At 40.9% G+C, this 24,102-nt stretch overlaps 3 protein-coding genes and 1 pseudogene across 3 annotated transcripts; 2 read left to right on the forward strand and 2 right to left on the reverse strand.

The window, feature by feature from the left end:
* Positions 1–3,749: 3,749 nt before the first annotated feature.
* Positions 3,750–9,309, reverse strand: LOC139637643 (odorant receptor 131-2-like; annotated as a pseudogene).
* A 151-nt stretch (positions 9,310–9,460) lies between these two features.
* Positions 9,461–14,262, reverse strand: LOC139637641 (odorant receptor 131-2-like). Its single transcript, XM_071506487.1, has one exon. The coding sequence runs from the start codon at positions 11,157–11,159 to the stop codon at positions 10,191–10,193; it is 969 nt and encodes a 322-aa protein (XP_071362588.1). The 5' UTR covers positions 11,160–14,262; the 3' UTR covers positions 9,461–10,190.
* Positions 14,263–17,780: 3,518 nt separating this feature from the next.
* LOC139637655 (odorant receptor 131-2-like) lies at positions 17,781–19,906 on the forward strand. The gene has a single exon (XM_071506507.1). It carries the CDS (start codon positions 18,665–18,667, stop codon positions 19,622–19,624), a length of 960 nt encoding a protein of 319 aa, XP_071362608.1. The 5' UTR covers positions 17,781–18,664; the 3' UTR covers positions 19,625–19,906.
* A 1,196-nt stretch (positions 19,907–21,102) lies between these two features.
* Positions 21,103–22,911, forward strand: LOC139637460 (odorant receptor 131-2-like). Its single transcript, XM_071506184.1, has one exon. It carries the CDS (start codon positions 21,317–21,319, stop codon positions 22,307–22,309), a length of 993 nt encoding a protein of 330 aa, XP_071362285.1. The 5' UTR covers positions 21,103–21,316; the 3' UTR covers positions 22,310–22,911.
* Positions 22,912–24,102: the final 1,191 nt, after the last annotated feature.

The following is a 24,102-nucleotide window of genomic DNA, read 5'->3' on the forward strand; positions in this document are numbered from 1 at the left end:
CCACCAGAGACGCTGCTTGATGAAGGAGTGTATTCGGCTGACTGGCGTGTACGCACTGGAGCACCTGGGATCTCCCCACATCTGGAACAAACAGACGGTTAGCAGGACCATTACCTGGGTCAGTATGAGTGCTCTGGGCCTCCTTGAACTGTGCCTTGACATCCCAGGTAGCGGCAGCAGCAACACAAGAAGGGGGAAGAATGGTCTCTGGGGGTGTGTTGGTCTTTCCACAATCCTTCTGCCGGGAGAGAGCGTCAGGTTGACATTTGAGACCCAAGCCAGTATGTCAGGGTGAAGTCCAACCTGCCTAGGAACAGAGCCCACTGAGCCTGGCGGGGGTTCAGTCTCTTAGCTGACTGGAGGCAGGAGAAGTTCTTATGGTCATTCCACTGTAGAGCCCAGAACCAGTGCCAGAAGCTCCCGATTTCCCACGCTGTAATTCTGGTCTGCAAATGACAGATGACGAGAGAAATAAAGCACAGGGGTGAAGTTTCTGATCTGACTGCCCCTTCTACACGACGTACCCTAGATAACTGACTGAGGTGGAATGAAACACACATTTTTCAGCTTATACGAATAATTTGTTTTCCAGCAGATTTGGACCAGGTGGTAGGTGCTTCTCAGGTCCAGTTTAGAGGAAACTGTGGCCTGATAAGGCAGTCCGAATGCCGAATCGATGAGGGAGAGAGGGTGTTTGTTTTTGATGGTTATTGCATTGAGACCAGTGTATTTGATGCAGGGGTGGAGAGAACTATCCTTCTTTCCCACGAAGAAGAAGCCTGCCCCTACTAGTGGGGAAGAAGGACGGATGAGCCCAGAAGCCAGTGACTCCTGAATGTACTTTTCCATGGCTTCTCTCAGGACAGGTTATACAACTGACTGGATGGCAGGGGTGCTCCAGGGATGAGGTCAATAGCGCAGTAGTAGGGATGATGAGGAGGAAGTGACTGGGCTTGATCTTTGCTAAATACCTCAGCCAGGTCATGTTAGGTGGATGGGACCACAGGGAGGTCTGGAGTTTCAGGCGGAGAGGAGTTGGCTAATTTGTGGAGAGCCACGGCAGACTGCAGGCAGGATGCATAGCAATGGACATTCCAGCTGGTGATGATACTGGAGGTCCAGTCGATGTGGGTATGGTGGAGCTCGACACAGGGCTGACTTAATACAAGAGGTGAGTATGGTAAGGGAATCAAGAAAAACTGTATTACTTCTCTGTGGTTTCCAGAGATCAGAAGAGACAAGGGTTCAGTCTGATGTGTGACATGGGACAGGAGTCTTCCATCGAGCGCGGTGACAGTTTTTGGGGAAGGAAGCTTCTGGATAGGAATGTTTTGCTGAGAGGCAAATGAGGCGTTGAGGAAGTTGTTGTCAGCTCCTGAATCAATGAGTGCCCGCAAAAAGACTGAATACCTTCCCCACATCAAACTAGCTTCAAACTGAGTGTATCACAGTGGAGTGGTGTTGGCAGAGGAGGAGGTTTGGTTGGCCAGAATTCCTCCTGTTTCCTGGGAGCCTAAGCTTTTGGCCAATTGGGGCATGAGGAGGATACATGACCCCCCTGACCACAGTACAGGCACAACCCCTGCCTACATCTCCACTCCTGTTCAGCTGGAGTGAGATGTGCACGTCACTGCTGCATGAGCTGTTCTGAGGGGCCAGATGTGGAGGAGTCTGAGGCCGGCTGCGTCTTGGGCTGTGTACAAGTGCTCCCTCTGTATGAGGATTGAGAGCAGGGTTTTTGATCAGAGTGGGGTGATGGACATGGGGTTCTGGAGGGGCTAATTCTGTTTCTGCGTCTTTCTCTGACCCTGTTATCAATCCTGGTGGCCAAAGTAATGAGGGCTTCCAAGGACTCTGTCTCATCTCTCAGGGCTAGCAGGTCCTTCATGTCTTTGCACAAACTGTGAGTGAAGGCGTCCTGGAGAGATGACCTCGTCCCAGTCCATTTCAGCCGCCAGGATTTGGAACTCCACAGAACATTTCACCACAGATCTAGCTCCCTGTTGGAGCAATAACAGGCGACTGGCCGCTTTAACGTGATGGTCAAATAATCTGGAGAAAATCTGGATAGGTAGTGGTGAATCGCGACTGTCCCTCCCAGAGAGCCGTGGCCCATTGTGCAGCTTTGCAAGTGAGTTGATTGACTAGCGTAGTGTTAGGTGCTTGGTCAAAGAGTCAATGACAAATACAGGTTTCAGAAAGGTTTTTAAAAAAATATTTTTGAAATTGGAACAATGTGTTTCAACAAGTCTTATTTGTGTTACAACATTTCAAAGTTTTCAAATTAATTTTTTGACTGTATTTTTAACTTCACCACCCGAAAAATGTTGTGGCGCGACCAAATGTTTGTAAAAATATATGCTTATCTTCAATTTATTCTTAGTGAAATTTTTGGCGAGTATACCTGAGTGTGTCTACAGTTTCTTATACATTATTATTTTGTGGAGTGGAGGGTCGTGTGCCTGGCGATTCTTTCCGTTGAGGACATCGAAGATCTCTATATATTCGGAACTGTGATATCAGGCTTTCTGCTGATTGGATTAGGCATTGCCCTGGTGTATCGGAAAATTCAGAAGACGGTGACAGCAGTCCAAATCCCCATGCTGCCCGACATAATTGATGGAGTGAGTAAAGCTGTAAGCACTCAGACTGTGATTGTGAACCGCAACTTGGGAACCACCTTGGAAGGAGCTGTCAACACCCTGTCTGTGGTAATAGACAGAGCTGTTAACGCTCAGACTGTGGTCATAAATCGCAATATGGGTCACATCTTGGAGAAGCTTTCAGCTTTGCAAAGGAGAATGGATGGAGATGACCAGAATGGACTAACAGAGTAAGCCGTGTCTATTGAAATACGACTGCTCGCCCTAACCCAAACAATCATAATCTAATCTGCGTTCCAGCCCCCGCAGCACCAGCCTTGGCCAAGGCCGGTGCTGGAACAACTCCCCCACGAGATCGCTGCAGTGAGACGCTTCTACTCCTACCCCTCCCTCCTTTCCTCCACGGACACCTGTAGATTGTTGACTCCGTCCAGGACCCGATCAAGGATGTCTCCATGGCAACTTGCTGTGTTATCGCGATGACACCCTGCGAACTGAGGCTCTGATTGTGAACTAGACGAAGCGACTCTCCAGGCCTATGCACACACACACATTCACGGCACTCCTCACATGTACATATGCAACACACACCCCAACCCCCAACCCCATCCCACGCCTTCGCCGCTTCTTCCCATCCAGTGCGGCGGGCGGGGTCCGATGGCGGCGCCTCAATGGCAGCGGTAAGGCTGGCTGCCTGTCTGTACTGGAACCACCTCCTCCCCTCCTCCCCCCTCCCCCCTCCCCTGGAGCAAGTTGTTTGCGTCGATATGTTGTAAAATGTGCTTATATATGCTTATGTTGCCGAGGTTTTTTTTTATCAAATCCACACTGTACCCCCCCCCGGAGTATAGTTTGGGTTTATTTCTTTTTTTCTCTTCTCCTCTCCACATGTTTCTCCCCCCCCCCCTTTTTTTTGCTACAGTCATCCTGTTATGTTATGTGTTGACGGGGTGATTGTTGTAATTTCGCTGCAATTGTACTTGTACTGTTACAATGACAATAAAGCCAATCCAATCCAATATAGTTGCATTCTAGCGCCCAGATATTTAATATTTTTACCATCCAATTTTACACTTAAAGACAGAAAAATGATCATATAAATATACAAATGAATGTATTCAATACAACAGCTATATACTTCTTAGTTTTTACTTTAACCTAGCATTTATTGGTTTAAATGAATAAAGGAAAAAGGCTAATAAATAATAATTTTATATATATTGTGGCGATGCCTATTGTTGTGTGATGGTATTATACACCTCTGGTCATCTGTGCTTCCTGGTTGAACCTGGGCCCAGTGTTCACCAGCCTATAAAAGGCACTCCCTATTACTCATGTCTCTCTCTCTCCCCCTCTCTTTGTAGGCATCTCCAGTGGTGATGGGATCTGCTTTCGGTCCTCTGTTATCTGTTTGTTTGTTTTTTTACACCCATGTCCACTCACACAGCATGCACTTCACACTGACTTACTGATTGTCACACTCCATGAGTTAGGTTTTTTGTTGGGAATAATAATTTTACTGCTTTGATTCTTTGAGAAATATTCTTGTTTGACGTTGGCATGGTGTGTCTCCCTACTTGTCATGACTGTGAGAGCCAGGCTGTGACAATATATATATAACACAGGAAATATGTTTAATTCTTGTACTTTTATTTTACATACAAAAAAGTTGTATTGGTCAACAGTGTCTATTGAAGTAAAAGTTTAAATCAAAAATTAGTCAATAGTTTATTTTAGTAAGGTAATAAACTCATCAAAAACAGTACAAGACAGCCTAAAATACTTCCATGACATACCTCACATTCGGTATACCAACTTGAATATTGAAATTTATTTATTATTTATTTTTTATTTATCAAAAGTATTCTAAGATTTTAAAACATTAAATGCATTAAATGCTTGCTTCTCTCTGTGGTGTTGAGGATGCTCTGTGTTCCTGTACATCTAAATTGACAATATTATCAGTGTTGGCAGGGTTATTTTCAAGCTGTGCTATGGGGGGAATCTATCCATTGACTCAGGTGTGAAATTCAAAATTTACTCCGTAGCTCTTTTCCTGATTTTTCTTTAATTGACAGTGGCATCTGAACTTATTGAAAAATTACGAGAGAGAGCCTCTGAGGCCCTGATCAAGGTAACTGGATACAGTCAAGACATATGCATGCATATAATGATATTACAGTATATCATTTGCGTTATGTGCCATTCAATACTTCATATAGTTAAGATTAGAGGTAGCACTTAATCTTCTGTCTTTTAATGTAAATAAAAGAATTTAAAACATTTAAAATAATAATTTATATAATAATTTAAAAAATATGTAGAGCTGACAGTCTGCACTAATGCATTACAGTGGAAACACATTTGATAGATATCAATCCTTTCACCTCACTCAAAATGTTTGTTGTGATGTATGAAAGTTGTAATTCAACTGGACATTCAGAGTTTAAATTATTTGAATTGTTGAACCAGCAAAGTAAATAAAAGGTATTTGCTGTTTTAAATTGTAGTTCTACCATGTCCAAGCAATTTTGAATGTAAAATGCTGTGAACAGTGGTAGTCTTAATTCTGATTCTAATAATTCAATTTCATCCATATGAGTTTTAATAAAATAATACATTTTAATAATTTTTTTAAATAAAAAAATAAAATAAAATAAAATGAAGATGATATATTTGACAAAGCACCACGGATTCATGTGTTAGGGATGTGAGATTAGATTAAGATTGGTTTTGGACGCATTGAATAATGTACCTGTGAAGGAGGCTGCCTGCGTTTGCCAGGCACTTATAATCATGGCAGCTGAGAGCAGCAAGACCTGCAATATATAGTCATAATTAATACATGTACTGGGGTGCCCTGGTGGCCTAGGAATTAAGACACTGACCATGAAATTAGTTATTTTAATAAATGAGCAATATTGTTCCTAAAATTATGAAGCTGTATTTTCTATCTTTTCTAACAACTGAAGCCAGATATGGTGGCATCTGAAGGCCACTCTGAAAAACTTGACAAGGCATCATTTCTCAGCCTTGGCTGGGTCGACAGCAGAGATAGTATAAGAGAATGGGCCTGATGAAAAATTAACAATGCGTACCAATAGTAGTCTTGGTGTAATTTTAGAAAGAACTGCAAGTAATGGATTGAAAATGGTTGGAGAGACTGAGGCCCAGCTGCACCAGATGCAGCAGCAGTGTGTTACGAGCTTTACTGGCTGAAGCTTTGTCTGTAGATGCTGACCTGGCTGCTACCATCACACCAATATAGGAGAAAATAATTGCCACACCTGCAGAAACAAACAGAATACAGGTGTAGACTTTGTTGTACTCATCAGATAAGGGCGAAATCAAAATAGTTGCTGTAGAGCAAAAGTCCTTCATCAGCAGGCTGTCCAGCTCTTCAAATGGAAAAGTTAAAAGCAAAAAAACGCAAATGAGAACACTTAGTGAGCTTAATGCCCAAACCACAATGATGGACGACCCTGTGTTTCTGATGGTGATGATGGTTGCGTGCGTCAGTGGATAGCACACAGCTACATACCTCTCCAGAGACATTACCACCAGCAGTGTGAGAGGAGAGACCACTTTTGGAAACAATGACACAGACACCCACTCCGCTCCTTGATTAAGGGTTTTATCAGCCTCAAATATCAGTGGTGAAAGCAACATGGATAATGAAATACAAGTGTTACTGTCTTTGTTGTCTTTGGTAGGAACTTTTGTATGGTTAAATTTAGCCTTTTATACAGATAAGAAATTTCTGGTCTTACTTTTGACCATTACGCTTCCAGTTAGTTAGTTATTAATCTATTACTCATACAGAAGACAACAAAAGAAAGAAAAAGCAATAATCAGGAACAACAAACAGAAAACAGAAATACCCTCCCAGCCACAGGGAGTAACACGCAGACACTACCTCGTGTATACACTCAGAAAACCTGCCCACTGGCCGATAACAATAATAGTAGAGCTGACACCACTCACTTGCTCGCACACACAGCCTCACGCTGCCATCTGACCCACTGGCTCTGACCAGGCCTCCTCAAACCTCCTTATACTCCGGCTCTGATTGTCAAACCAGGTACAGCTGTGCTGATTCACCTGCTGGAAAAAGGGAGGGGACAAGGATACAACACACACATACACAAACACCACTCCGGCACGTAACACATCACTCCTCAAAGGAATCCTTTGCCAAGAGCCAGCCAGATATCCTCGTCACCGTCTTCACTGTAAACTTGCTCTCCACATGCCTGCACTTCAGACGTGTCCCATTTCTCTAAAGACACCCTAGTATTCTACTTCAGCAGACTAAAACCAATCAATCCGGTCAGCCAACACCCATCTTCTACTTCAAAGCTGAATCACCCCTAAATCCTTTTGAGACCCTCACAAGCTACCTGCTCTATTGCAAAGGTCAAAGCAACAGCAGTGGATCCTCTTCAGCTCCAATTCTGGATAAGTCATTTTTCAATTCTGGTTTTACCACCACTTCTGTCAAATACTTTACTTGTCTGGCATATTTCCTATTCATTACTCAGGACACTCTTTCAGAATCAGAACTGCTACTTGAGCTTCCTGCAACAGCATTCCAGAACATTTAGTAAAATCATGGGTCGATGGTCTTCTCAACCATATCACTGCTACACCCGTTCGGACTTTAAAGATCTCAGAGCCGTCTAAACTCATCTCAAGTAATTGGAGGTTTTGAGGGTTTGCCCCTGCCCGGGTACTGCAACAGATTCTCTACGAAGCCTCCCCACACCGCATCTTAAAATCTAGAAAGAAACCACGAGGACAAATTCAACCATCTGTTCAATAAATCTTTCAAACTTACCCTGTTGATGGTGTGGTCCTTGCTAGTGAATTGAGGCTAATTAGCAAAGTTTCAGGAACAGGACCACACCTCTTCCAGCAATCTCACCTGCAGTCCTTGCTAGTGAACTGCTAATTTATGAATCAGATGTTCAAGAGGTTTTTACCGGCAGCTGATTTATCTGCAGAGGTGTCCTCCTCTCCGTATCAAATGGACTGGTAGAAACATCAAATAAAGCAGTGTCACTCTAAAAATCAGTGATTTGCTGATGCTTCTCGGCGGACACAATGTCTTGGAATGGCTGGAAACTGAGACTCCTTATCTGTTTCTTTGATAACATATTAACCAGGCAACACCATGTAGCCACCAACCCACCAAGCAGGCAAGTCCCAGGCAGGACTCTTTACTGTATGTCATTCCCCTTCTCTCATTCACTCTTTTCTGGTTTTTACCAGCAGCCAATCAGGTGTCCTCCTCTCCATAACTCACCAAAATCTGGGCAACTACATCTCTGGATTTTGGAGTATTTTGAACAGTGCAGGGGGGTAAAAGAAACAACAAATGAAGCGGTTTAAATCAGTGCTTCCCCAACGCTCTTTGGTGAACAGAGGGCATCTCAGAGTTGATGCATGGACATCCAGGGGTGGATAGGACCTGAGCTGCCATTTGCATGGCTGTGTTCTCAGATAACTTAAATCCAGACATCTGATGACTAATATCCTTTATCTGGTTAAAATATATTGCGAAAAACAACCAAGATGTAAAAGGTATATCTTAAAATTTGGCTTAAAACAGGATAAAAGTCAATTTTGAGTTTCTCACAAGCAACCACAAGGCTTTTTTTAATCTTTAGTGAAAAAAATTCAGGGGAACCACAATGCTGATGCATGCGCATAGAAGATATGACATCATTGACAGGCAAACAAATTAATCGGAGCATTATCATAATTAAAATCACTATTTCTCTTGTTTGGGAATTGCCAGACACAGTTGGGATAATGTACATAACTGAAAAAATGTATCACATAGATCTACTCATTTGTAGACATTTGACTGTCATGAATTTCAATCTTTCATGTCAAAGTCTTGTGATTGTCACACACCACCCACAGGAAGGGGTGTGGGGTCTAGTGTTCTGGCATCTGGGTGCTGAATAGATTGGAGAACTACTTAACATACATTGTACCTCATTTCTTTTTGTTTTTGAACTGTTTTCTTCTTTTTCCTCCTCTCATTGAGTGTTTTTTCCTTCAAATTGTGAGCTCATCATATAATATTACTTCAATGTATTAATTGCATAATATAAGTTTACTTTGAATTAGCCTTTCTTCTAGGTTGATCATTTGGTTGTATCTAAGTAGAACTGTCATAGTCAGTACCATTAGGCCAGGCTTTTCCTTTTCCTTCCTTGTATTTCTAGTGTTTTTTCCCCTTCCCTTGTGTGTTTGCCATCTATCAGCTCATCAACCTCTGAACCAAAGTTCCAAAACACGTGTGCTCACATGATCAACTCAGAAAACAATATGGATGCCCGATGTAACATTGTTGCACTTTGATGTTGTCTTTGCTTGCCATGGTTGAGCAAGATGGGAAATGTCTAAGGTGAATGGACTTCTATTTGTAGTCTTGTGTTCTGTGACTTCACTAATATATTAAAAATGTAAATACATCACAGACAATAGTAAACAGCTTTGTTAAAAGTAATTAAATAGCATTTGTAACATTACTGTACCTACCAATAATGACAGGACGCCATGATTGTAGTTGCTTTGACATCAAGTCAGCTAAATCAGTTTCTGAGCAAAAAATCTGACCGGTTTAAGCGTTCACATCATTTTTTCCGAGTCAATAATTTCCCACTTTCCGATGTGTAATGAATGCAGCATTAAACCCCAGTGGCTCATCCACTCTTTGGTAGATTGTTGCTTCAGCCAGTTTTGTACCAAGTGCTCTTGGCCACCTAGTATAGTACATACTATTTTATCTCCTGTGTATTTGCTTCTTCTAATGTTGGTTTCCTTGTGCCTTAGAATCACCCCTTGCCTGCATACCAGTCTGCCTGCCTGACTCTCCACCTGCCATGCTCACCCAAAACCACCAGCTTCTCTGTCCTCATTCCTTGCTCAGCTCAGAAATGCAATCTGCTAATTTCCCCTCTGCCCTTCACTTTTATTCACTGTTCATCACCCAAGCCTTAAGCAATAGATCTTTATTTAAGCATCTTTACATCGAGTCTGTGCTCTGCATTTGGGTTTACCTGCTCGTCTTAACAAGAACATAAATAAAATTATAATTCAAAAATACTAACCATTACTTTGTTGTCACAATTAAAGGTCTTGTCTATTGTGGCCATAATAGATCTTTCATTTTCATAGCTTTCCAAGAAAATTTCCCTGCAACATGAAGAAAAAAAATCATTTCAAATTCATATTCATTCAGGCAGATGAGGGCAGCAGAGAGAAAAATTGCGTCTGTGTCAGACCAAGTGATAATCATCAAAACTGAACGTGCCCACTTTGACAGATTGCAGAGAAAATTGCTAGATCAACAGTAAAAACTTAAACGTTATGGCTGTCATAGGAAAACAAAGACAGAGCATGTATTGTATGTCAGAATCCTAGATAAGATAAGATGAGATAAATAATCCTTTATTAGTTAGTAGAAAGCAACTTGAATTTACTGTAATCCTTTTCAAGTCATTGTGATTAAAACCTTTTGTTGGTTGTGGCAGGCAACTCAGCACATACAAAGCGTGATCAATTTCATAAAGCCTAGGGTGAGACCTCAGCCTTGGCTGGGACAACTGAAAGTTTCAGTCTACAGCAGAGACGGTACAAGAGGATGGGCCTGATGGCCTGGTCTCTGATGCCATAAATGAGAGAACTCAGACATCTAGGGAAGATGAAAATACACAAATAAAAAACATTTTGGACACGCACAAATACTATCCTTGTTACAATTCTTGAAAGAGCAATAAGGATTGGATTGTAAATGGTTGAGGAGAGACTGAGGCCCAGCTGCACCAGATGCAGCAGCAGTGTGTTACGAGCCTTACTAGCTGAAGCTTTGTCTGTAGAGGCAGACCTGGCTGCTACTATCACACCAATATAGGAAGCGGTGATCGCCACCGTAGCAGATATAAACAGAAAACAAGTGTAGGCTTTGTCATAATAATCAGACATAGACCCAATCAACATAGCTATGTCAGAGCAAAAGTCTTTCATCTGCAGGCTCTCCAGCTCTTCAAATGGAAATTCTAAAAGAAAAAGAACTCGAGTGAGGACATTTAGTGAACAAAAGGCCCAAACCACAATGATGGCTATCCCTGTGTGTCTGATGGTGATGATGGTTGCGTGCCTCAGTGGGTAGCACACAGCTACGAATCTCTCCAGAGACATCACCACCAGTGTGAGAGGAGAAACTTCATTTGTGAGATCAGCAAGCATGGTGAGAACCCCACACACAGGATACGTCAGCCTTATTCTACAAGCAGCGATTATGTACAGTAACTGACTCAATGTCATCTGTACAGTGTCTGCAAAAAGGAGGTTATAGAGAAGAATGTAACGAGAGGTCTCACAAAACACCAGTTTACTCCTCAAAGTGAATAACATGGTCCCATTAATGAAGAGAAACAAACAACATGGCACTGTAGTCAGAGTGGAAAACAATGCTCTTTCCAGTATCCCCTGATACTGCTGGTCAGCAGTGCCATTTGTCAGAGACTGATTTTCATACATTTTAGAGAACCATTTAAGACCTTGATGTCTTGATGTCAGTGGAACACAAACACAAAATAATTTTTTCTAGTTTGTCACAACAGTGAAGATCCACTGACAGCAGAGATATCTGTGGAGTTAGATTACAAAATCTAAAATCATATAGATACATTTTCCCTCTGTAGACATAGGAAGGTTAGCGGCTTTGCTTGTTTCCATGTGAGCAGAGCTGGTCTGCAGGATTTGGCTGTCCTCACACTGTATATGAGGTCTGTCCTCACACCCATTTCTTGTGACATCATCACACATCTTAATGAATAGGTAATCTCTCTTCCATTATTTCCCAATACACTGGTCACGTGATGTGTTCCAAATATGGTATGAGAATAGAAAAGCATCTGTCTCCTTGGTGCAGGGATGGCATGGGAATAAAAAAATCAGCCCAGGACTTTTGAGTCAGGCTGGCCCATCAAAGTCCATCTGGAGACACACCATCACATCGGCCTGTGTCACACTTTACAAATATCATGTTGTAAATAGAGTTTAAATTAACTGATTGATTATTTTGAATTATTTCATATTTATGAAATTGAAAAACTGTAGTTTAACTGTCGGCCTAATCTCTATCAAGGCCTGAAGATATCTACAAAGGCTCATAATGATTGGACCAACTGTTATTGGTTTTGGTTGATGTCAGCCATGTGTTATTGACTGAATTCTATTATAAATGTGTATCTAAATCCCCCAAGGCTTTATACCAAATTTGATGTTGTTTAAAACAAAATTCAAGAAGTTCTATTAATTTTATTGTTTTGGAGGTTATGTAAATTGACTAAAAATTCATAATGGTAGCTGCCATTATCACAGAGGCTGTTTGTGGAGTATATTGCCTTGTAGGTGTGAGTTAAATTTGAAGTCAATAGGACTTTCAAATTTTTCACTTCTTTTACCCTTAATTGTAGCACCACCATGTGGCTGATTGGGATCATATTTTTTTGTGAAGCGTTACCACATCACTTCTAGTTATTGTGCCAATTTTCATGTCTCTGGCTCATTTCAGTTCACTGCTGATTGAGAAAAGGCTTCAAATGGCAGATATTGATGAAAAGGTCCTGCCCTCCTTCATCAGTCACTATCGAGCTGACCTCTGATAACTGATGATTAAGATGTTCAGGAGGTTTTTACCAGCAGCTGAATTATCAACTGAGGTATTCTCTCCATAATTAACAGACCATAGGATTAAAACTAGTAGAAACTCTGAACCCTAAAGCAGTTTCACATTAAAAATCAGTGATTCACCAACACTGTTTGGCAGACTCAGGACGTCTCTGAGCAGCTGGGAGCTGAGCTGCCTAACATTTGCTTGGCTTTCTTTCCGTAAACTTCAGATCCAGATGTCTGATGACTAAAATCCTTCCTCCAGTTTTAACACACAGTTGAAAACAACCAAGGTGTAAAAAGTGTATCTTTAAAATGTGGCTTAAAATGAGATAAAAAGTCACATACTGTACATACTGTACACACTGTCTCACAATTTCACTGGCATTAAGGATGGCACCACTTTGTGAGAGATTTTTGAGTGATTGAGATTCACTTAAGGTTTGAAATGCACCACAACACCAAAACAAATGGCGGCTGAAGAAATCCCTCTCCAGTAAGGTTTCAAATAAATCTGTAGAGCTTCACAAAATACTTTCTGTATTTGAGGGATATTTATTTGGATTGCATTTTGGTTTTTGCACAGGTTTTCAAATGCTGGTTCACATCTATCAGTCATGTTCTTCCACTTTATGTGTCATGAAGTGTCTGAACAGTCCAACAGTGATGTTTGTCTGAGAATGATTTGGATATGACATCTTAGACCAACACTTAAGGCATGAAAAACGTCTTGTTAATGTAATTGGAGCACAAAGACACAATGAATCCTTTGTCCCCACTGCAATTAGACTCTTTAACGCCCTCTGACCCTTCAGATATTGAGTATGTGATTTCATCAGTTAAGTACATGTCTAGAGCCTGTAGATGCTTAAAGAATAGGCCAGGCCAGTCTATACACTGATAGTGTGCAACAAAGCGTTTAAAGGTGCCCACCTCCATGTCTGATCACTTTGTTTAATATCAGGAATTGTCCTGTCTGTTGCATGTTGCATCGTTTGTAACGCTACCTCCATTCTCCACAGGAACAATATGTAGATCAATATTCATGATGGATTTGGATCGACCATTTATGGTTAATTGTAGGACTGTTTTGGGTGGAGCATGAGGCTTGCCAAAGTGCAAACATTTTCAAGTAGATTTATAAAGGGAAATATGCATGGAGACGTGCATAGTTTGTCTGATTAAGTCTTATTATTGTTTAGCATACACCTTTTCTGTCTTATGCACACATAAACTTTTGGTATGGATGCTACAGTTGAAAGTGGAGTGAAAAGCAGGCTGTCATAGAGAGAGGGGAAACATGATGTTTAAAAAAGAGGATGAATGGAACAGCTCACTGTCTCTGGTGGAAGACATTGATAGTGTTGCACTCAGTTGTTCACATGAGTTACACAAGTGTTATAGTTGAGTTACAAATGGAAAAAGAGAACATGTGAGTGTCAGGTTGTTGGTTTTTGCTCTGTTGCAGCTCAACTTTAGACTCACCGTAGTTCTTTCATCAAAATCTTGTCAAGTGCAGCTTGTTTTTCTAAACACAAATCTTGTCAAGGGCAAATGTTCAAGTTTAAATACATCTTCATACAGTTTCACTTAATAGGCTACTGACTTAGTGTCACAGGATTCAAATAAACTTTTTATGATAGACACTGACGATTGAAGTTTTTACTTTGGACTTGTTTGTGTTCATCAAACTTTGACATACTTTGTCTCTACACTCACCACCCCCTCCTTATTATGATTTCTGACAAACACCCACAGGAGACATTAATTACATCAATATTTACTGAAAACATAAATGAGGAAGCATTTGAATATCTAATGCGTCCAAATGAGTTACCAGGGGACTTCTTCATACGGAGGGATTTCTTTCAATCATACCTCTGAGTATTTCAACACACTAAAAACAATATTTCCATGACAACAATATCATACCTCATTGGGCAGGAAGGTTGGCAGAAGTCCAACTTTTATTGACTTGGATCTAAGTGTGTTTTTTCTTCTTTGCTTTGATCATTAGCTCTTAACTAGTTCCCAACAGAATGCTGTAATAATACATTTTTTAAGGCTGTGGAGATACAACACATGGTCATCAGACGCCAAATCCAAATTTAGCCAAAGGATATGACAGGTACTCGTCAATCAAGTGAACCTGCCCTTAAACAAAATTATTTTAGTTACTTAATGTTGTCTTAATGGAACAATAACTCGTTAAGCATTACTCCACCCAAACTCTATCTTTAAGGTGTCAACTACTCGCTCCCTGCAGACCCATATTTTCAAGTAGATTTTGGTTTTAGTATGGATGCTATCCTGGAAGGTTGAGAGAAAAGCCACCTGTCATAAGCCCCTTTTCCACTGGTCAAAAAAACCTGCTAAGACCTGCTAATACCTGGCTTTTGTCAGTAATAGAAAAAGGTGTAATCTGCATTAACACCCAGTTCAAATGACTCTGAAGCAGACGCAGGTATTTACTGGCTCTGCCTCTGATCAGATATATCAGATATAAACACAACACCTGGGTGAACAGGCTGACTTTTAGACCCTTTTCCTGCTATAACTTATTTCAGAGCACAGACACTATGAACAGACCTGTCAACTGCCCAGCATGGTGCTGTTAAACCAGGAACACAACATCAAGATTGCACTCAAGAATGAAACAGTGAGCTGCAGCCCCAAAATAAGTTTTAAAAACAAACAATCACTGACTGAAGTGTCTCACACGGAGGCTCCAACACTTTTACAGGAGCACTGATAAAATGTAAGTGATGGTCCAGAAAGGGGTTTGGAAGGAGTATCAAGCCCACTTAAGTGAGGGCTCATACTTAAAACTAAAGCTAATTCAAGCCCTTTAGGCTTTGGTTCCTCTTCACCCTGATTTGGTACAATGCTTGCATTATACTGTTTCTCAATCTCATGCTTTATTTTAACATCAATATTGACAAAACCGAGTAAGTGATGGCTTTAAGTGCAGATATCCTACTGTGCAGACAGACCTGACAGATTCATGGCCTTGAAGCTATGCATGTTTTAGCTTAGATGAGATGCTCTGAAATACCCCCCATTTACAAGTAATTACATTTACTGTATTACAGTAGTATACCTAACTATATGCACTAGGGAGAGGGAACAGTGGCAGTGGAGATGAGATGTCCCCCTCTGTTGTAGCCCAACTTTTGACTCAGAAAACACCTTAATTCTTTCATCAGAATTTTGTTTAGTGTAGCTTGAAATGAGCAAATATAGTTTGACTTAAAAGTTTTAGGCACAGACATCAAAGTTAAGTTTTCTCTATTTACTATGGACTTGTTTGTGCTCGTTAACCCTTGTCTCCAAGGAGGTACACATCATCACTTCTCCATGAAGATTCCAGATTAACACCCACAGGAATCTTGTCAATAATTACTAAAAACATTAATTAGTGATGCTTTGAATATTTAATGTGTCTAAATGAGATATCAGGAGACTAGGTCAAATGGGAGGGATTTTCCTCTGTGACACCTCTGAGTGCTTTCAGCAGCTGACAAACAACATTGCTGACTGTCAATTAAGGAAACATGTTCTAAAACATAAGGAGCAGTGTAAAGTAAACAAATTTAAAGCTACAGTATGTAACTTTTTTCCTACTATTTTTATTTTTTCTGTTGATATATGCTCCATAACATGTAAAATTGCTGTCAAAGGCTTCTGTAACCATGAAAGGATTATTCAACAATCACAGGCACAGGGGCCTAAGGGGTTAGGGGGCCCATTGGCCAGAGCCTCTTATTGAGACTGAGGTTTAGAATCATTCCCTATCCCTATAGTTTTTTACTCCCAAAAAACTTCTAGATGCTTTGAGAAAACTTCCCTGAATAATGACTGGAGAACAATAGGGGAATCCTACCCTTCAGGTGACATTTGCATAACATTTGCTGGTTGCTGATAATTCTTGATGGAAAGTTGATCAAAGGCAAAATGACCAGACAAAAGATGAAATGAATATAAAGAATCACAAAATACAAAGAGATGTTAAACAACCATAAAAAGACTCAAAACAACCACAAATAGACATAAATCTATCATAAACAATGCTCCTGCTTTCAGTTTGGTTGACACTGGGGGGCTTTGACATGTCTGTGGTCAGAAGCCCATTATATCATAATCCCTCCATGTCTGCGACCCAGACTCATTTAAAAGCCTAGAAATATTCCTTTCTAAAGCTTTTGAGTGAGCTTCATCCTTCTAAACAATCAAACGAGGCCTAAGTCAGGGGTGGGAGCTTACAACTGTCAATCCACACAAGCATGTGCTTCAGGTCTACCACTCTTAAACCGAGGCTTCAGGCTACTATTAGCTGCTGGAAAACATCATTTGATGACACAAAACATCGAGGTAGATTAGCTGCTGAATTGCTAACTATGCAGCTGTCACTTTGTAGCTAGACCAAAGCTCTGGATGTTTGGATGTCAGAATCCAGTGTCTAGAGCTGTGTAAATCAACTTATTTAGCTAGGTCCTTGGTAAGGTTAGCAAACATAGCAAGAAGTTATAAAGATATTAACAAGCCAACTAGCCATGTACTGGAGCATCATTTAACTAAAAATCTTATTGCTACCAAGGTTTGTATACTGTACCCTATTTACTACAGATAATATATATACTTTACTTACTATGCACTTTTAGTGCAGTTCTTTACTTGGTTATTAAATAGATGTAGTACTTAGTACTTACACCAAGGTTTCCTACTGCACTGAAGCTTCAGAGATGTCTCACTTGTAAATCACTTTGGATAAAAGCATCTGCCAAACAAGTAGATGTATGTAATGTACGACCTTGTGTCCAAAAAGTTGGGACACTGTGTAAAATGTAAATAAAAACAGAATGTGATGATTTGCAAATTACGGAAACCTATATTTAATTGAAGATAGAACAAAAACAACATATCAAATGTTGAAATGCTGAAATTTTATTGTTTTTTGAAAAATATATGCTCAATTTGAATTTGATGCCAGCAACACATTTCAGAAAAGTTGGAACAGAGGCAGCAAAAGACAGGAAAGGCTGTGGATGCTAAAAAGAAATACCTGGTTGAACATCTCACAACTAATCAGGTTAATTGGCAACAGGTCAGTAGATGATTGCGTATGAAAAGAGGCTCCCAGACTGACAAATCAAAATTTCAAATTCTATTAGGAAATTGTGGATGCCGCGTCCTCCAGGCTACAGCAGAGAGGGACCATCCAGCTTGTCATCAGCACACAGTTCAAAAGGCAGCATCTGTGATGGTATGGGGGGCATTAGTGCCCATGGCTTGGTTAGCTTGCATATCTGGGAAGGCGTCATTAATGCTGAATGATATATACAGCCTTAGGAGCAACATATGCTGCCATCCAGACAATGCCATTGCATATTTCAGCAAGACAATGCCAAACCACATTCTGCACGTACTACAACAGCATGGCACCATAGTAGAGGAGTCTGAAACAGGAAACAGGGTTGTATTTACTTTGTAAAGCATCCCTAATTATGCACTACTGAATGGGAAACAGGGAGAATGAAAAGTCTCATGCAGTGGCAACAGATAAACTCTCCATGTTCCAGCCCCACTTTAGGCTTGGAGAACACCTTGTTCTTTACACACAAGTCTTGTCAAGGGGAAATATTTAAATTTATATACATATTTAATGCATCCAAATGAATTATCAGGGGACTGGGTCATATGCAGTGATTCCTCTGAATATTTCAACAAACTAAAAACAAAATTTTCATAACCGAACCTACAAGCTTATATGACAGTACATTGAATACCTTTGGGTTTTCTGATGCTGGTCAGACAAAATATGCAAACTGAACACAACTTGGGCTCTAAACAACTGTAAATGACATTTTTTTCCCCTGTTATTTATTTATTTTTTTACATTTATAGACTGAATGATGAATCCATTAATCAAGAAAATATTTGACAGGTAAGTTGATAATGAAAATACAAGTTGCAGGCCTAAGTGCTTCAGTGTTTCACTGTCTTTAAACAAAGACAATAATGAAAGCAATGGCAGCAGTGAAAGAAAATTTGTGCTAAGGAGATGGTAGTCGAGAGGTTACATCACTCATTTCTAATTAGAGGAACGTGATGTAATACTCTCTGAGGATAAAACATATATATCATACCATAACTGTACCAGATAAGCTATGCAGTTGTGGAAACAAACATGGACTCCAACCTCCTGACTTGACCTTGATGGATCATTTAGGGTTCTACAATTAGCTAACACTGTTTCTGATAATAGATGTTTCCTGAACTTGTTTAGCATGATGAACATGTGTTATGCAGCTGAATAGTGCAACTACAGCAGACCAGAGGAGCCTTTTTGCTTCAGATATTATTCTGTAATGTCTTTGCTGCAGCCTAAGGTCAACATCACTGCTAGTCTGCAGTATCAAACATCACAGGAGATAATGTTGTTTGGCATGTTATCCACGGGGTCCAGCTGCTGTTTCCTCTACATTAACAGTGTTTTGCTGTTTACCCTCAGGTGTAAGCAGGTGTTTTTTGAGACATCCCGTCACATCCTGTTGTACAACTTGCTCTTTGCAGATACTGCTCACCTGGTATCCAGCCTTCTGCTTTACTTACTGGCATCTTTGCGTATGAAAATCACATATTATGCATGTTGTGCCCTTGTTCTGCTCTCAGTTTTCACAGCCACAAACTCCCCCCTCACCCTGGCTGTGATGTCATTGGAGAGATATGTGGCTGTATGCTATCCACTGAGGCATGCAACCATCTTCACCGTGAGAAGCACAGGCACGGCCATTGCTCTGGTGTGGGCCATCAGTTTTATTCACATCCTCATTCGAATTTTTATGCTTTTATATGTGTTCACAAAAATCTATCTAAATCTGCATATGAATGGTTTTTGCTCTAAAGAAGCCATTTTTTTTGCACCAATCTTTAATGAGTTTGAAGAAGCGTATGCTAGCACTGTCTTTCTGTCAGCTGGTATAGCAATCATTGCCTCCTACATTGGTGTAGCGCTTGTAGCCAGGTCTGCCTCAACAAACACAGCCTCAGCCAGAAAGGCTCTTCAAACGCTTCTGCTTCACCTGATTCAGCTAAGCCTGATTCTCACCTCCACCATGTTCTCCGTCATCATTGGAGCCATTTCTAGAACAGTGGGGAGATTAGCCCTTATGCGGGTTTACAATGTGTGCTTTGTGTGCTTGAGTATCCTTCCAAGGTGTCTGAGTGCTCTCATCTATGGACTCAGAGATCAAACCATCAGACCGGTCCTCATGCAAAATCTATGCTGTGGGTGGAGATGCTCAGTTTTCTTCAACAAGAGCCAGTGACAATTTCTAAGACTTTTTAATGCACACTCCAGCGCGCAAAGAAATGTACAATTTTTATTAACATGATGCCACATACCCTACAATATTGCTACATATTTAAGATAACAATACTAATCTGTGTTTAATCTGTGTTTATGTACTTACTAAAAAGTGACAAGACTAGAAGAGAAGATGTAATTAAATATGCATTTCTTAAAATGTCTTTTAATTTTTCATAAAATAAATCTGATCATGTGTTACGTGCTGCTTTTGCATAATATCACAGTAGTTTACTGATTTTATTTCTCAGCTGTCCACAGACACTTACGATGAACACTTACAAGGAAACCGTGGAACTTTACTGTCTAGATGAAAAGGGTCATATAGCTTCACAAAAAGGGCAGGGTACACCCTGGACAGGTCGCCTGTCTATCGCAGGGCTAACACATAGAGACAAACAACCACACACACACACACACACAATTTAGAGTCACCAGAGTACCCGGTGGGAAGCCACAGACATGGGGAGAACATGCAAACTCTACACAGAAAGGCCCCAGGCTCGGGGTTCAAAACCAGAACCTTCTTGCTGTGAGGCAACAGCGTTAACCACTGCACCACCATGCCACCTGTAGAAATTAGTCAGATTTATTTCAAATGAACCACTCTACAGATAATGCACACACACACACACAAAGTAAAAATGACATGGTGTTGTTCCATTACCTGAGGTAAAAACACATCTGAGTGACTTTATTTTGTTCATGTTCATTTTCCATATTAAAATACTCATATTGTCGAACATTTGAAACCTTAAAATGTGTCAGCTGGACACATAATCCTCTTCATAATGATCTACTTACTATTGCTGCAGTAAATATTAATGTATCTCATGTTAGTCTATCATGTTAGCAATCAGATAAGTTGTAACAAAGCTAACAGTTTATCCAGATGATCTAAATCACTTTATTGGAGGTCAAACTGAAAGTAGTTGTATCTGAAATCTTGGTCATCATCCCTCATTGTAAAGGAAATCAGTGTGCGCACAACTGTAGTGCAGTAGGCCGAAGTTGAACCAAGCGGTCAGACTGTAAACTGTCATGGATGTTCACAACAGACAGTTTGGTCTAAATCTGAACATTCAACTTTGTTTTCTTTTCCAAATACATGGATCTTATCTGAGGGTTTGACTGATCATCTGACTAGTGTCACCTGTTTTTTATCTTATCTATCTATTATCACAGGGGTTCAGACACAAGGTCATTAAAAGTGCTTTACAGAGGCAGAGAATGATTAAAAACTACAGTTAAAAAGTACAGTTCAGGGAGCCATTGGGTGTTCCATACGGGTATAAGCAGCCCAGTGTGACTATTTTCACCTGGATGCAAAAAGACACTCAGATTTTTTATTCAAGAAAATGTTTAAATATTAACATTTGTAGACTTCTACTTGCCAGCTATTGCTTCCACAGACATGACTCACAAGATGGCATGGGCCAGCAAATTAGAATATTATGGTAAAGGTATTACATCACCAATTACTAATATATTACCCATGTTTACATGTGATGGTGTCACATGAAGTGGGTGTGAGGACTGAGCTCATAAACTCTGTGAACATCGCAAGACCTTCACTTCACAAACTGAAGAAGATTGAGCTTTTGTGCTGCAATCAACAGGTTCATATTTTCTGTTTATTAAATGCTTCTCTAAAATGTATGAAAATCAGTCTCACACCAACATCACTGTTGGACTGCAGTACCAGGAGTTGATGGCATTAGTGTTGTTTTCTATTGTGTCTACAGTGCCATCCTGTGTGTTTCTCTTCATTAATGGGACCATGTTATTCATGTTGAGGAGTAAACCAGTGTTTTGTGAGACCTCTCGATACATTCTTCTGTATAACCTCATTTTTGCAGATACTGTAAACTTGGCTCAGAGTCAGTTAATGTACCTACTGGCTGCTTGTAGAATAAGGCTGACGTATCCTGTGTGTGGGGTTCTCGTTATGCTTGTCAGTCTCACAGCAGTGATTTCTCCTCTCACACTGGTGGTGATGTCTCTGGAGAGATACGTAGCTGTGTGCTACCCACTGAGGCACGCAACCATCATCACCATCAGAAACACAGGGATAGCCGTCATTGTGGTTTGGGCATTCAGTTCACTAAATGTTCTCATTCGAGTTCTTTTGCTGGTAAATTTTCCATTTGAAGAGCTGGACAGCCTGCAGATGAAAGACTTTTGTGGCAGAGAAAGTATGTTGCTTGATCCATTGTCTGATCTTTATGACAGAGCCTCCACTTATTTTCTGTTTGTTTCAGCTGGTATGACAGTCACTTGCTCCTACATTGGTGTGATAGTAGCAGCCAGGTCTGCCTCTACAGACAAAGCTTCAGCCCAAAAGGCTCGTAACACACTGCTGCTACATCTGGTGCAGCTGGGCGTCAGTCTCACGTCGACTATACACAACCCCTTGCTCATAGCGATCTCAAAGGTCCTAGACAGGATAATGATTGTGCGCATACAAATTGTCCTGTATATTTGTATTATCATCTTCCCAAGATGTCTGAGTGCTCTAATCTATGGAATCAGAGATCAGACCATCAGACCCGTCCTCATGTACCATCTCTGCTGTCAGTGGAAACCCTCAACTCTTCTGTCAGATGCCCCAAACAAGGCAAAAATCAGCATACTAATCACTTCATAGATAGATATTATCTTTAACAAAATCTTTTTGTTTGCTGCATGACATTTATGACATACAGTATATGAATGCTTACAATGGACAGGTATGACTACAGATTAGAAAGTAACTATATTTTTGTTTGGTGGTGTGCAAAACATTAGAAACACCTCTTAAACTATAATCTCAATCATAAACCTGTAGTTAAATCAATATTTCTCTTAGAGGGTCAATCAAAACTGAACATTTATATTTTTGTACAGCTAGACTTTATGGCTGAGCTGTTGTCTTGGATTGCATTAGATTTGACAGGTTTAATGAAGAAAGTGGTCACTGACAGCTGTATGAATATAGTTACTGAACGAAAAACATTTGTCAACAACGTTACAGGCCATAACGTTGAAATGTGATATATGTGTGTGTTTATTACATATTTAAAATGGATAACAATACACACTGTTTGAAAACGTGTAGAAAAACTAATTCAACAAACATAAATGTCTGCAATTACTAGGGGTGTTGAAATTAATCATATAATCAATGCATCAAGATGCAGACCTGGACGATTCTGCATTGATGCAGTGGCAGACCATAATCAATTATAATGTAATGACATTCTTGTTGATTTTCCGGCCGCGACATATAAATTCTAGTTAAAAAAAAGCATAATGGAAGTAACCCATTTCGTCTATGGTGTCTATGGTGGTCTCATATAACTGGCATCATTCGTCGCATAGGTGAGAGGTCAAAATGGCAGAGCAAGGCCGCGAAGCAGTGATTAAAGACGCTCGAAACATTTTTAAAAGCTGATATCTGGACACATTTTGGATTCTACGAACAGACTGGGAAGCAAGAACTGGACAAGTCGCATGCGGTGTGTAAAGCATGTCACACCAAAATTAAATATGTTGGGAACACCACAAACTTAAGAAATCACGTTAGCCATTTCCATCCTGAATTGCTAACAACAACACCGGCCAGGGAAAAGGCAAACCCAGCACAGCCAAGAACTGATGTGACTCTGTCAACAATTCCGTCCAACTCCACTCGGTCTGTGCTTCTTCAGACCAAGATGGCGGCACATACACACGCAGCGGTTCCTCTCCGTCCCAACAGAACAGTGTTTTCGTGTTTTTTGTATTGTGAGTCCATGTGTTTTTGTTCGTCCTTGACCGGCCTTTTTATCTGCCGAGGGAATTTACAGCCATACTGCTGGTGGCTGTGTACATCCCTCCCGGCTCCAACAACAACAGGAGTGAGGCACTGAATGAACTTTACAAACTCATTAGTGAGCAACTGACAGCCCACCCAGATGCTTTCCTCATCCTAGCTGGGGACTTCAACCACGCAAACCCAAAGAGCGTGTTTCCCAAACTTCAGGGACACAACTTTCCCACATGCGGGAACAACATACTGGACAATGTTTACACCACACAGAGAGGCACCCACAAAACCATCCCCCTCCCCCACCTCGGTGCCTCAGACCACTCCACTGTTATGCTGATGCCAGCATATGGACCACTGGTAAAAGTCACCAAACCAGTAAGGAAGCAGGTACGTGTGTGGCCAGAGGGGTCCTCTGAGGTACTCCAGGACTGTTTCTCCACCACCGACTGGAACATTTTCAGACAGGCAGCTACCTACAACAACTCCACTGACCTCCATGAGTACACGGATACCATCACTGCCTACATGAGGAAGTGCATGGACGACGTCACAGTCACCAGAACCTTGACTGTTCGGGCCAACCAGAAGCCATGGCTGACTGGGGAGGTTCTCAGGCTCCTGAGGGCTCGAAATGCCGCCTTCAGAGCTGG

Source organism: Trachinotus anak, unplaced genomic scaffold, assembly GCF_046630095.1.
Source record: "Trachinotus anak isolate AG129_WGS33_773 ecotype Australia unplaced genomic scaffold, CSIRO_AGI_Tana_v1 ptg000020l, whole genome shotgun sequence".
Classification (NCBI taxonomy): Eukaryota; Metazoa; Chordata; class Actinopteri; order Carangiformes; family Carangidae; genus Trachinotus; species Trachinotus anak.